The sequence below is a fragment of the Scyliorhinus torazame genome, chromosome 16, assembly GCF_047496885.1.
Source record: "Scyliorhinus torazame isolate Kashiwa2021f chromosome 16, sScyTor2.1, whole genome shotgun sequence".
Taxonomy (NCBI): Eukaryota; Metazoa; Chordata; class Chondrichthyes; order Carcharhiniformes; family Scyliorhinidae; genus Scyliorhinus; species Scyliorhinus torazame.
In genome coordinates, this window is record NC_092722.1 from 59,639,881 (window position 1) to 59,654,355 (window position 14,475).

General features: G+C 48.7%; 1 protein-coding gene across 1 annotated transcript in view; it reads right to left on the bottom strand.

Annotated features, from left to right (window-relative positions):
- LOC140392842 (proproteinase E-like) overlaps positions 1-14,475 on the bottom strand; it is a 155,142-nt gene that overhangs the window by 76,370 nt on the left and 64,297 nt on the right. The window contains exons 3-5 of the mRNA XM_072478555.1: positions 10,945-11,039; positions 10,775-10,872; positions 10,117-10,245 (exon numbers count right to left, since the gene is read on the bottom strand). Of these exons, the coding sequence (XP_072334656.1) occupies positions 10,117-10,245; positions 10,775-10,872; positions 10,945-11,039 (322 nt within the window). The remainder of the gene's footprint in view (positions 1-10,116; positions 10,246-10,774; positions 10,873-10,944; positions 11,040-14,475) is intronic.

Genomic DNA, 14,475 nt, shown 5'->3' on the forward strand with positions numbered 1-14,475 from the left:
TTGATACACATGTTGATCCACAGGCAGATTGGTTGATAAGCACGTTGATTAATGGACATGTTGATTGATACAGGCATTGACTGATATGCACATTGATTAATAAGCATATTGATTGATAGTACTTTGATTGATAGATACATTGATTGATATGCACGTTGACTGATATGCACATTAATTGAGACATATGTTGATTAATATGCACATTAATTGATACGTATTTTGATTGATATGCACGTTGATTGATACACACATTGATTGATATACACATTGATTGATATAGATGTTGATTGATACGCATGTTGATCCATAGGTATATTGGTTGATAAGCACATTGATTAATGGACATGTTGATTGATACAGGCGTTGACTGATATACACATTGATTAATAAGCATATTGATTGATAGTACATTGATTGAAAGATGCATTGATTGATATTACACATTGATAGTTATGCACATTAATTGATGCATATGTTGATTAATATGCACATTGATTGATATGTAAGTTGATTGATATGCACATTGATTGAAATGCACATTGATTGATATGCATGTTGATTGATAGGCACTTTGAGTGATACATACGTTGATTGATACACATGTTGGTTTATACATACATTGAGCAACGCGTATATCAATCAAAGTGCGTATCAATAAACGACCGTATCAATTAACATACGCATATCAATCGAAGTCCGTATCAGTCAACGTCCATATTAATAAACGTCCATATGAATCAATATGCACATCTATCAATGTGTGTATCACTCAATGTACATATCAATCAACACGCATATCAGTCAATATCAGTGTCAATCAACACAAGTATCAATCAAAATGCACATCAATCAACATGCGTATCAGTCAATGTGCGTATCAATCAACATACGTATCAAACAACTTATGTCTCAGTCAACGTCAGTATCAATCAACATCCATTTCAATTAATGTACATATCAATCAATGTATAAAATGTCTGTATTAATCAATATATGTATCAATCAATGTGCATATCAATCAGTGCATCTATCAATCAACGTACCATATCAATCAATTGCATATCAGTCAATGTCCATATCAACCAATATATATATCAATCAATGTGTGTATCAGTCAATGTGTGTATCAATCAATGTACGTAACAATCAACTTGGTTTCTGTGACCATTAGCACCCGGTTTCCCTGGGTTTCTGTGGCTATGACTCATCTTTCATTCTCACTCCACAGTATAAATATTTCCCACTTTCTCTGTCTGTTAGCTTTAACAAAGAGTCATTGGACTCGAAAAGTGAGCTTTTTTCTCTCCCTACAGATGCCGCCAGACCTGCTGAGATTTTCCAGCATTTTCTCTTTCATTTCAGATTCCAGCATCCGCAGTAATTTGCTTTTATCCAGTGCTTCTTTCCTCCTTTCTGGAATCTTGGGGCTTGTGCCAAAATTGGGAGATCTGTCTCACAGACTAGTCAAGCAACAGCCCAACATAGTCATACTCACAGAATCATACCTTAAAGTTAATGAATGTCCCAGGCACCACCATCACCATCTCTGGGTGTGCCCTGTCTCACCGACAGGCATCACAGTGGTATACATATGTGAGGGAACTCTGGGCATTCTAAACATTGACTCTGGACCCCATGCAGTCTCATTGTATCAGGTTAAACATGGGCAAGGAAACTGCCCCCCCCCCCCCCCCCACCACCACCATCACCACCACCACCACCTCAGCTGATGAATCAGTACTCCTCCATGTTGAACACCACTTGCTGGAAGAACTGAGGGTGACAAGGGCTCAGAATGTACTCTGGGTGGGGGACTTCAAAGTCCATCACCAAGAGTGGCTCGGTAGCACCACTACTGACCGAGCTGACCCAGTTCTAAAGGATATAGCTGCCAGACTGGGACTGTGGCAGGTGGTGAGGGAACCAACAAAGGGAAAAGCATTCTTGACCTCACTAAGCTACCTGTTGCAGATGTATGTGTCCATGACAGTAACGGTAAGAATGACCATCACACAGTCCTTGCGGAGACAAAACCCTGTCTTCATAGCAAAGATACACTCTATTCTGTTATGTGCCACTACCACCCTTCTAAATGGAATAGACTTTGAACTGATATAACAGCTCAAGACTGGGCATCCATGAGATGCTGTGGACCATCAGCAGCAATATTGTACCCAACCACAATCTGTAACCTCATGGCCCGGCATATCCCCCACTCTCCCTTTACCAATTCAGGGGATCAACCAATGTTCAATGAAGAGTGCCGGAGAGCATGCCAGGAGCAGCACCATGTGTACCTAAAAATGAGGTGTCAACCTGGTGTCATGAACCATCTGATGCATTTGCGAGGGGTCCCAGCTTGCAACATTGGTTTGTGGGAGTGTATAGTTTTGCTTTTGGAATGGTGTGAAGAATCACGTGAAACCCCAGTGAGAATAAGCAGCCCAATTATCATGTAGCAATTATTAGAGACTATTTATTAAATTAAAGAAGAGCCAAATGTACGCGAATAGGTCTACAATATTCTACGACAATTAAATATACGAATAACTAAATACATGCACAGTTTATGTAGAATGTACACTTGTTCCAAAATGTATCTATGATCACTGAACCTGTTAAGATTTCCCCTTTCCACAGACAAGATCCAAATTCAATAAATCTGTAAGCCAAATCCAACTTACAGTTACCACATAATACAGGGCTGTTAATCAAGTCTGGGAAACATCTCTTCCTGCTCCTGCAAAGATATTTAAACTGCTTTTGGAAAGGTTTCTGCACAACCTTGGCTTGAAGATTTGGATGTAAAACTGGCCTTGGAGGTTGCTGGAGGTTATCTGACCTCTCTGAAGGTTAGATAGAAACTGGCTGCCTGCTTCTGAGGGTGCTGGCAATGATATAACGTTCCCCTTTCATTCTTCGTTTTGTGTATTTGGCTGTTTGCCTCTCTCAAATCCCTTAACTCTAGAAATTAACATGTGTATACCTCCACTGATCTCTCGGTCATCCAGGAAAGCTATTTCTACTAATATGGCGATTTCCACTTAAGTCTGTCTAGCTACCTGCTAATCTCGTTACTGGGGAAGTCACATCTCAACATGGCTTTTTAATGATGGCTATTGCTACTGCTGTGCAGATCACATCCGATCAAACCGTGTTAAATTTGTTTTACTGCAGATCCATGACACTGGTAAAGTTCAACACAGGACTGTGTGTACCAAACAGAATAAGTAACAAGTAATAGGCAGAGTTAAGTGACTCCACAACCAACAGATCAGATATAAGATCTGCAGCCCTGTCACATTGAGTCATGAATGGTGATGGACAATTAAACAACTCAATGGAGGAGGAGGCTCCAAGAATATCCCCATCTTCAATGATGGAGGAGCCGAGCCTATCAGTGCAAAGGAAAATGCTGAAGCATTCACAATTTTCAGCCAGAGATGCCAAGTGGATCTCAGCCTCCTCCAAGTGTCCCCGACACCACCGATGTCAGTCTTCAGCCAATTCAATTCACTCCAAGTGACATTAAGAAATGGCTGAAAGCAATGGATACTGCAAAAGCTATAGTCCCTGACAATATTCCAGAAATAGTCCCCGCTGGGTCACTGTTTGTGCGGAGTCTGCACGTTCTCCCCGTGTCTGCGTGGGTTTCCTCCGGGTGCTCCCATTTCCTCCCACAGTCCAAAGACGTGCAGGTTAGGTGGATTGGCCTTAGTGTCCAAAAAGGTTAGGAGGGGTTAATGGGTTACGGGGATAGGGTGGAAGTGAGGGCTTAAATGGGTCGGTGCAGACTCGATGGGCCGAATGGCCTCTTTCTGCACTGTAGGGATTTTATGGATTCTGTGGAGTCATGAAGTAGTGTCCATCAAATAGTAACCATGGCTGAAGCATTCCTTGGTTAGGAGGATAAAGCAGATGATAGTAAATCAGCTAGCATACTATGTCCAATTCATTTCCTATTGACTTCATTGAAAATGAAAATCAGGTGGAGTATGAAATGGGATGTCCATTCACTATTACTCATTTTGTGCTACACTCAAAGATCATCATCGCCCCAAAGACGGCAGTTTAGGAGAGAAGAAAACCAGCAGCAATGAGACAGAAGAAAATAGTTTATTAATCAGGCAATTGTCATTGCAAAGATTTTCAAAGTTAGTAAAGTTAAACCAAAATAAGATGTTCACAATCTAAAGCATATGCCTATTCAGTCTCTGTATTTTCACTGAGCATTTGTCCACCTTATTCACTTGTACCAGCAGAGGGAGTTTGCTAAAAAGAGTGCGATGAATGCAGAAATTGTGATATATCATATTTCATATTTTCTGCAGTAATATTATTCAAAATGCTGGTTTAAAATACATACAGGCAGTGTGTTTACTGAAGCTGTAATTACGGTGTCGTAAAAGAGTGAGGTAATTATAATTTCTAACCATTTACTTGGTTACAGCTAAATGGTTAATGAGATGTTTCCATGATTGCTGAAGATTTCCTGGAGTGCAGATAATTATGAGAGATTGTATTTAGTCCTCGCTAAGCAGGTAATGGAATCTATGGGATACAGAGGATGTAATTAATGGGAGGAGCCAGGTCTGTCTGTAGTTGTTTCCATCAGTTAGAAGATTTCAAGTTGAACAGCAGTTTGCCATAGGAGTGTACTGAGTCCTCCTTTGAAAGGATATCTCTCTAAAAGTATCTACACAGAAGATAGCAAGTAAACCTGCTGTGTTAACTTTATTTTTAAGTGGCATTTGAACAGTATTGGGAGTGGCTCAATTAGAATTCGTGACTTTTGTGAGGGCCACGAAGAATCCAGCACGAGTTCGTAGAGTCAAACAGAAAGTAACTTTATTCACAACAACATGCGCACAGTACCAGCAGTTGACTACTGGTTCCCTCTCTAGCCGGTACCATACTGGCCACCTTAATGGGGGAACTCATATTCTCCAAGAATCATGGGGTAACCAATTGTCCCCAGCCAATAGGATCCGGGCAGGTTATAACCGTGACAGATGTAGATAATGAGTTAAAGATTTTCCATTTATTTAAGAACTGTTTAATTGTCAATTGTAAAGCTATATCTTTGATGTTAATGTGGTTAGTTCTGTGTTTAAATTAAAGTTTTGTTTAAACATAAAAGATAACTATTGATCAGAGTCATCAGTCCTGGGGTGAAGTATCCTTTTCTCACAATTATACAAATGAAAAAAAAATTTGTTTGGGTCCTTGTCCAGTATCCGAACGAACATTGGGGTCTGTTACAGTATCCTAACAAGAGTTAATAACAAAAGATCCATGATCAACCGCTTGTGGAGTTCTAATCCTAAATGTCTCTGAATAGAATTGTTTCTGTCCCAAGACCTGCGCAGATTCCAGGCTCCCCTGCTGGTCTGTATCAACCTTGATCATGTCTGTGTGGTATTATCAGGTATTGCAGTACCCCAGAGGCTGTAGACCATTGGGTAAACGTAGGAGTTTACCATTGGCTGTTTGGTATGTAGCTCCGCCCTGACAGGCGGGGTATAAGAACTGGTGCCGTCCCAGCAGCCCTCATTCTGAACCGAAGCTGCTGGGGAACAGATCTAGTCTATTAAAGCCTTCAGTTATGTTATAACCTCGTCTTTGAGTTTAATTGATCGTGCATCAATTTAATAGACTACTCTTAAGCTGAAAGAAATCAATCCGGAGTGTCTACAACTCAGCCCCCATGCGGAGAACTCGGCGGCGATATTTAAGCACTGGCTGGCGTGTTTTAAACGCTACCTCGAGACGGCCGGAGGCACCCCCTCAGGAGAACAGAAATTGCGTCTCCTGCACTCGAGAGTAAGCCCTGGAATCTTCACCCTCATCGAGGAGGCAGAGGACTACGATGCTGCGATCGAACTGTTAAAAGGACATTATATACGCCCTGTAAACCAGGTCTACACATGTCACCTGCTTGCAACTAGACGGCAAAGCCCCGGGGAATCGCTGGAGGACTTCTACCGTGCACTACTGGTGCTGGGCAGAAACTGTGGCTGCCCGCAAGTTTCGGGCAGCGAGCACACGGAACTTCTAATCCGGGATGCCTTCGTAGCAGGTATGAGCTCCTCAGAGATCCGCCAAAGACTCTTAGAAAAGGACACCCTGGGACTGAGAGAGGCACGGGCCCTGGCAAGGTCCATGGATGTTGCCTCCAGAAACGCGCAGTCCTATGCGCCCGACCGCGCGGCGGCCCCCTGGGCTGCGTGGCATCCCGCAGTGGCAGCCCCACTGACCTTCCCCATGTCCCCGCAGGCCTGCGCTGTAAGACGGCCCGCTAACTCCGTCAGGCCCCGCTGTTTCTTCTGCGGGCAGGTGAAGCATCCCCGCACGCGCTGCCCGGCCCGCACCTCCTGCTGCAAAGGGTGCGGCAAGAAGGGCCATTTTGTGGGGGCCTGCCAAGCATGAGCCGTGGCCGCGGTCTCCAGCGACTCCGGACCGCCGCGGCAACCTTCCCCTCGGGCCCCAGGCGGCCACCACTCACCGCCACCCCCCTATCCTAGGGCCACATCTGACCCACGGGCGGGCCATCTTGCCCCTCGGACACCACGCTGGACGGATGGGCGCCGCCGGTTTGTCCATCCCCGCCGCCATTTTGTCCATTCCAACCACCATGTGCGATCCATGGGAGACGCCATCTTGGATGGGGCCCCAGGCCCCCAGCACGGCCGACTACACGCTGCCCGATCACAACCCGCAACTGCTCCATCTGGCCTCGGTGACACTCGCAACTGCAACGACGATGGTGTTCATCAACGGCCATGAGACGTTTTGCCTGATCGACTCTGGGAGCACGGAGACACGCAGCCAGTGCTTACACCCCGAAACGGTAAGGCGCTGTTCACTTGTTACCCATCCTGTAAACCAAAGAATCTCCCTGGCCTCCGGGTCACACTCAGTGGCGATAAAGGGGTTCTGCCTCGCAGACCTCACTGTCCAAGGCAGGAAATTCAACAATTGCCGCCTTTATGTCCTGCCGCACCTCTGCGTGGCTACACTCCTGGGGTTGGACTTCCAATGTAACTTGCAAAGCCTGACCTTTAAATTTGGCGGCCCTATACCCCCCCTTACTCTCTGCGGCCTCGCGATCCTTAAGGTCGACTGGCCTTCCCTGTTTGCGAACCTCACCCCGGATTGCAAAGCCGTCGCCACCAGGAGCAGACGGTACAGTGCCCAGGACCAGACCTTCATCAGGTCAGAGGTCCAAAGGCTACTGAGGGAAGGGGTCATTGAAGCTAGCAACCGTCCCTGGAGAGCTCAGGTAGTGGTGGTGAAGACCGGGGAGTAACATAGGATGGTCATTGACTCCAGTCAGACCATCAACAGGTTTACGCAGCTGGACGCGTACCCTCTCCCCCGCATATCCGACCTGGTGAACAGGATCGCGCAATACAAGGTCTTCTCCACGGTGGATCTCAAGTCCGCTTACCACCAGCTACCCCTTCGCATTAGTGACCGCAAGTACACTGCCTTTGAGCAGATGGGCGGCTCTACCAATTTTTAAGGGTTCCCTTTGGTGTCACTAATGGGGTCTCGGTCTTCCAATGCGAGATGGACCGAATGGTTGACCATCTGCGGCCATGACCAGCAGGACCACGACACCAACCTCCGGAAATTTCTCCAGACCGCGAAAATCCTTAACTTAATGTATAATAAGGATAAATGTGTATTTAACACCAACCGCCTAGCCATTCTACGGCTACGTAGTGCGAAATGGAGTTACAGGCCCCGGCCCTGAGCGCATGCGCCCCCTTATGGAGTTCCCCCTCCCTCACTGCCCCAAGGCCCTGAAGCGCTGTCTCGGGTTCTTCAGCTATTACGCACAGTGGGTCCCCAACTATGCAGACAAAGCCCGACCCCTAATCCAGTCCACAACCTTCCCCCTGTCGATGGAGGCCCGCCAGGCCTTCTGCCGCATCAAAGCAGACATTGCAAAGGCCACGATGCGCACCATCGACGAGTCCCTCCCCTTCCAGGTCGAGAGCGATGCGTCCGACGTAGCTCTGGCCGCCACCCTCAACCAAACGGGCAGACCCGTGGCCTTCTTCTCCCGTACCCTCCATGCTTCAGAAATTTGCCATTCCTCGGTCGAAAAAGAGGCACAAGCCATAGTAGAAGCTGTGCGACATTGGCGGCATTACCTGGCCGGCAGGAGATTCACTCTCCTCACTTACCAACGGTCGGTGGCGTTCATGTTTGATAATGCACAGCGGGGCAAGATAAAAAATGACAAGATCTTACGGTGGAGGATAGAACTCTCCACCTACAACTACGAGACCTTGTACCGTCCTGGGAAGCTAAAGGAGCCTTCCGATGCCCTGTCCCGCGGCACGTGTGCCACCGCACAAGTGGACCACCTCCGAGCCCTCCACAAGGACCTCTGCCACCCGGGGGTCACTCGTTTTTTCCACTTCATTAAGACCCGCAACCTGCCCTACTCCATCGAGGCGGCCAGCACCTCACCAGGGACTGTCAAATCTGCGCGGAGTGCAAACCGCACTTCTACCGGCCAGAGAGGGGGCACCTGATAAAGGCTTCCCGTCCCTTTGAACGCCTCAGCATGGACTTCAAAGGCCCCCTCCCCTCCACCGACTGCAACACGTACATCCTGAACGTGATTGACGAGTACTCCCGGTTCCCATTCGCCATCCCCTGTCCCGACATGACCGCAAACACCGTCATCAAGGCCCTCCAGGGTATCTTTACACTGTTCAGGTTCCCCGCGTACATACACAGTGATAGAGGGTCCTCCTTTATGAGTAACGAACTGCGTCAATTCCTGCTCAGCAAGGGCACCGCCTCAAGCAGGACGACCAGTTATAGCCCCCGGGGAAACGGGCAGGTAGAGAGGGAGAACGGAACGGTCTGGAAGACTGTTCTACTGGCCCTACGGTCCAGAACTCTCCCCATCTCCCGCTGGCAGGAAGTCCTCCCGGAGGCCCTCCACGCCATCTGGTCGCTGCTCTGTACAACTACCAATCAGACACCTCATGAACGTCTCCTTGTCTTCCCCAGGAAGTCCTCCTCCGGGACCTCGCTCCCAACATGGCTAGCGACACCTGGACCCATCCTGCTTCGGAAGCACGTGCGGGCGCACAAGTCGGACCCGTTGGTCGAGAGGGTCCACCTGCTGCACGCTAACCCCCAGTACGCCTACTTGGCATTCCCTGACGGCCGGCAAGATACATTCTCCCTCCGGGACCTGGCGCCCGCCGGAACCCCACGCGCACCCGAACCATTACCCCCACCCCCTCCTCCCCCCACAGCACCTCACTGGAGGGTCGGTCCTTCCGCCGCTCCTACCTAGGCCATCCCACCCACCGACACCCCCTACAGGCGCCCCCCTCACGTGTCAACCGTTTGCCCCACCAGCGCCGTCTAGGGGTGACGAAGCTGCCATGGAGGCCGAGGCCACGCTCCCGGAGTTGCAGACGCCCGGACCCCCACCAGAGTCAGCACCGAGGCTCAGACGATCCAGGAGGAAGACCAGGCCACCCGACCGACTGATTGCTTCACTGTAACTGTAAATGAACACTGACTGTATATATCTTCCACGCTTGTAAATATTCTCGACAATCCTGTAAGGGGGTATCACGGTACCTCCATATCTGATCATACCATGTTCAATGCAATTGTAACCACTGGCCACCACCCCCGCCGGACTCTTTTTAACAGGGGGTGAATGTGGTATTATCAGGTATTGCAGTACCCGAGAGGCTGTAGACCATTGGGTAAATCTAGGAGTTTACCATTGGCTGTTTGGTATGTAGCTCCGTCCTGACAGGCGGGGTATAAGAACCGGTTCCGTCCCAGCAGCCCGCATTGTGTACCGAAGCTTCTGGGGAACAGATCTGGTCTATTAAAGCCTTCAGTTATGTTACAACCTCGTCTTTGAGTTTAATTGATCGTGCATCAGTCTGCAAATTCCAGGTGTAGCCCATCTATAGTTTCTATTCGTTAACATTAAGCTTAAGCATACTTGAGGACAGCTGGTTACAAGCACTGATTTTGATTTAAAGGACATCTTTAAAATTGATACAACAACTGACAATAATCTCCAAGCAGATGCTTAATTCAACACATGCTGGGACTTACCCACAATTGATACATTTGGGATTAAACATCGGATGAGAAATCATTTTGACAGGTTCAATGTATTGTTCTGATCCTTCGGTCAATGTCAAGTCGTATTTCCCCAATACAACACGATATTTCATACCTTCGCTTTAAAGAGAAGAAAAAAATATTAATGTCACCGAGACGACATGGGATCACTACAGTGCAGAGGGAGGCCATTTGGCCAATTAGGTCAGCACCGACCCTCAAAGGAGCACCCTACCTAGGCCCACGCAGCCCCCCCCCCCAATCCCCATTACCCCCTCCCCATCCCCATTACCCCCCCATACCCATTACCCCCCCAATCCCCATTACCCCCCCCCCCCAACCTTTGGACGCTAAGGGGCAATTTAGCATGGTCAATCCACCTAACCTACACATCTTTGGACTGTGGGAGGAAACCGGAGCACCCGGAGGAAACCCACGCAGAGATGGGGAGAACGTACAAACTCCGCACAGACAGTCACCCGAGGCCGGAATTGAACCCAGGACCCTGGTGCTGTGAGGCAGCAGTGCCATTGTTCCACCTCTGATAACATTCGGACCCAAAGAAAATCAGGGGTTGCTACTTTTGTGATGAGGGTGTGCACTAATTTCAGGGGGCGAAATAGCTTTGATCTCAGCAGCCAATACTCACTTAACACATTTTCCAGCAGTTACGATCCAGATTGGATCAATGAGGGCTCCACCACACATGTGAGAATAAGAAATTCCTTTTTTAGCTTGCAATGAAACCTAGAAATAACAAACGTGCAATGATGTTTGCGGCATATTTTGCATACTGCTCAAGTCTAGATCTTCATTTACCTGCCAGGGCCAGCTGAACGGTACTGCGCGGTTACTGTTCTCATTTAAATCTGGTTTGTAGACAGGATCGCCACAGCTGAACTCAAAAGCATAGGCTGAAAGCATAAGGAATCAACAGTGAGTGATCCACTCCCTTCTAACATTACCATCAACCATCCCCACTGAGGTGTAAGAGTGAGCAGATGCTAACATAATGGTGCACTTAACACAAGGCAGTCAGAAAGGAGGAGGAAAGATGAGCATTTGTAGAACAACTCCCACAACTGCAGAGTGTCCCAAAGCCATTTAGAGCTTGCGAAGTTTAGTTATCGATGTAACATTGCAATTGTGGTAGCCATTTTGTGTAAGACCAGCTCCCACAAGTAGCTGTTAGAGGATGACTGGATAATCTCTTTAAATGATGCTGATTGAAGGATTAATAGTGGCAAAAACATCGGGGAGAATTCATGGGCTATTTTTTTGACTCGCGCCATGTCTATCGGAGTCGGCAGGCAGAACCTTGATTTATTATCTGAATGACAACCATGAGCCGGCATCCTCTCAGAACTGTACTCAGCTATAAGCCTGGAAAAGGCGTTCAAACTGCTGAAATGGGACTTGATCCCACAACCTGATGATTCAGGATTGAGAGGGCCAGCACTAAGTCAAGGCAGGCAGTTAAGCTGCATTTATCTGACAGTTTCTGTGACATCCCTAAGCCCTTCACGGGCTACCGAGGTTATGGCCCCTAAATATGGACTACTCCTCTTCAAGTATTGGCCGTGGATAGCACTATGGCTTCACAGCGCCAGGGTCCCAGGTTCGATTCCCCGCTGGGTCACTGTCTGTGCGCAGTCTGCACGTTCTCCCAGTGTCTGTGTGGGTTTCCTCCGGGTGCTCCGGTTTCCTCCCACAGTCCAAAGACGTGCAGGTTAGGTGGATTGGCCATGATAAATTGCCCTTAGTGACCAAAAAGGTTGAGATGGGTTATTGGGTTACGGGGATGGAGTGGAAGTGAGGGCTTCGATGGGTTGGTGCAGACTCGATGGGCCAAATGGCTTCCTTCTGCACTGTATGTTCTATGTTCTATGGGCCAGTCCCACATTGATGGAGCCTCCCGAGTATTGACTGGTTCTTTCCCATTGCAGTCTGTGCTGTTGATGGAGAGGAAATGGAGTTTCCTCAAGATCGAGTGCCACACTGAGATCAGAAAGTCTGGTTCTGCCTGAGACAGCAACTAATGGTGGGGAATGGGAAGATGCAATGGGTGGCTGAGGAATGGAGTTTGAACAATGCTCTTCAATCTTCCAAATGGTTAATTGGAGGAAAGTTCAGCTCACTCAGAACTTTTTATTAGTAACAGTAACAGTAACTATAATTAAAAAGGCAGCAAATAAAACTGATTGACTACTATCTAATCCCTAACTCCACCCACCACATCCCTTTTAACTCACCCCACCCTCTACACATACACAAACAAACAAACACAGAGGGGAAAGAGGGGTGCAAAGTAAGGATGAAAATAAAAGGATAAGAGTCTTTGCTTCAGATGGACGCCTTGCTGATAATTGGCTCGGCACGGTAGCACAGTGGTTAGCACTGTTGCTTCACAGCTCCAGGGTCCCAGGTTCCATTGCTGGCTTGGGTCACTCTCCGTGTGGAGTCTGCACATTCTCCCCGTGTCTGTGTGGGTTTCCTCCGGATGCTCCGGTTTCCTCCCACAACTCCCAAAAGACGATCTGTTAGGTCGTTTGAGCGTTCTGAATTCTCCCTCAGTGTACCCAAACAGGCGCGGGAATGTGGCGACTAGAGGCTTTTCACAGTAACTTCATTGTAGTGTTACTGTAAGCCTACTTGGGACAATAAAGATTACCATTATCATTATTCTTATTTCTTTGTTCAGCCTAGGCTCTCAGATGGATGATATCTTTTCTTTCAGCTTGTAATGATTTTCACTGTAGATTCTCAGAAATAGCAGGTAGCCAGCATTCAAAGGCGACAGCTTCTCTTTCAGGATCTAGAAGCTTCTGCCTTCAGACAGTAGGCAGCAGAACAGAGAGAGAGCTGCATCCACTTAGAGAGTCCAGTGGCTTCTCCCAGGTTCTCTCCATACAACTCCACCTGACAGGAACCAATCGCTGTCGGTTGCCGGGCAGAATGCTGTCCCTGTCCAATCCATTGGCCATCAGCCAACCAATCAAAATGAGCCCCTCCAATCTCTTTGGTGCCATAAAGTCTGGGTTCTTCTCCCCAAAACACAAAACTTCATAACATAGTATCCTATTTTGACTCTATGTGTTCCTTACTTCTTCTGCTCAGCTTAAAAGTATGTCTCAATTAACGACCCACGGACCAAAAATGATGAAGACAAAATAAAAGAAACAGAAACTAAAGGAATCCATTGGAAAGGCCATTACACAAAGGACGATCAGAAAGAGTGTTGAGGGTGGAAGGACTGGTGGTGTGCATGTCAAGGACATAGGGACCAGCAGAGAGAGTACCGAGAGCGAGGGACCAGCAGAGAGAGTACTGAGGGTAAAGGAACCATCAAAAAGAGCGCAAGGGTGGAGGAACCAGCAGAGAGAGGGCCATGGGCAAGAGACCAGCAGGGGAGTGCTGAAGGTGGAGAAACCAGTGGAGAGGGTTCTGAGAGTGGAGGGACCAGCAGATAGGGTGCTGAGGGCAAAGGGCCAACAGAGAGCGTGCTGAGGGTGGAGGTCCAGCAGAGAGTGCTGAGGGTGGAGGTCCAGCAGGGAAAGTGCTGAGGGTGGAGGTCCAGCAGAGTGCGTGTTGAGGGTGGAAGTCCAGCAGAGAGCGTGCTGAGGGTGGAGGTCCAGCAGAGAGCGTGCTGAGGGTGGCGGTCCAGCAGAGAGCGTGTTGAGGGTGGAAGTCCAGCAGAGAGCGTGCTGAGGGTGGAGGTCCAGCAGAGAGCGTGCTGAGGGTGGCGGTCCAGCAGAGAGCGTGTTGAGGGTGGAAGTCCAGCAGAGAGCGTGCTGAGGGTGGAGGTCCAGCAGAGAGAGTGCTGAGGGTGGAGGTCCAGCAGGGAGAGTGCTGATGGTGGAGTTCCAGCAGAGAGGGTGCTGATGGTGGAGTTCCAGCAGAGAGAGTGCTGAGGGTGGAGGTCCAGCAGAGAGAGTGCTGAGGGTGGAGGTCCAGCAGAGAGAGTGCTGAGGGTGGAAGTCCAGCAGGGAGAGTGCTGATGGTGGAGTTCCAGCAGAGGGCGTGCTGATGGTGGAGTTCCAGCAGAGGGCGTGCTGAGGGTGGAGGCCCAGCAGAGAGCGTGCTGAGGGTGGAGGTCCAGCAGCGAGAGTGCTGAGGGTGGAGGTCCAGCAGAGAGAGTGCTGAGGGTGGGGGTCCCAGCAGAGAGAGTGCTGAGGGTGGAGGACCAGCAGAGAGAGTGCTGATGGTGGGGGTCCCAGCAGAGAGCGTGCTGAGGGTGGAGTTCCAGCAGAGGGCGTGCTGAGGGTGGAGGTCCAGCAGGAAGAGTGCTGAGGGTAGAGGTCCAGCACAGAGAGTGCTGAGGGTGGAGGCCCAGCAGAGAGCGTGCTGAGG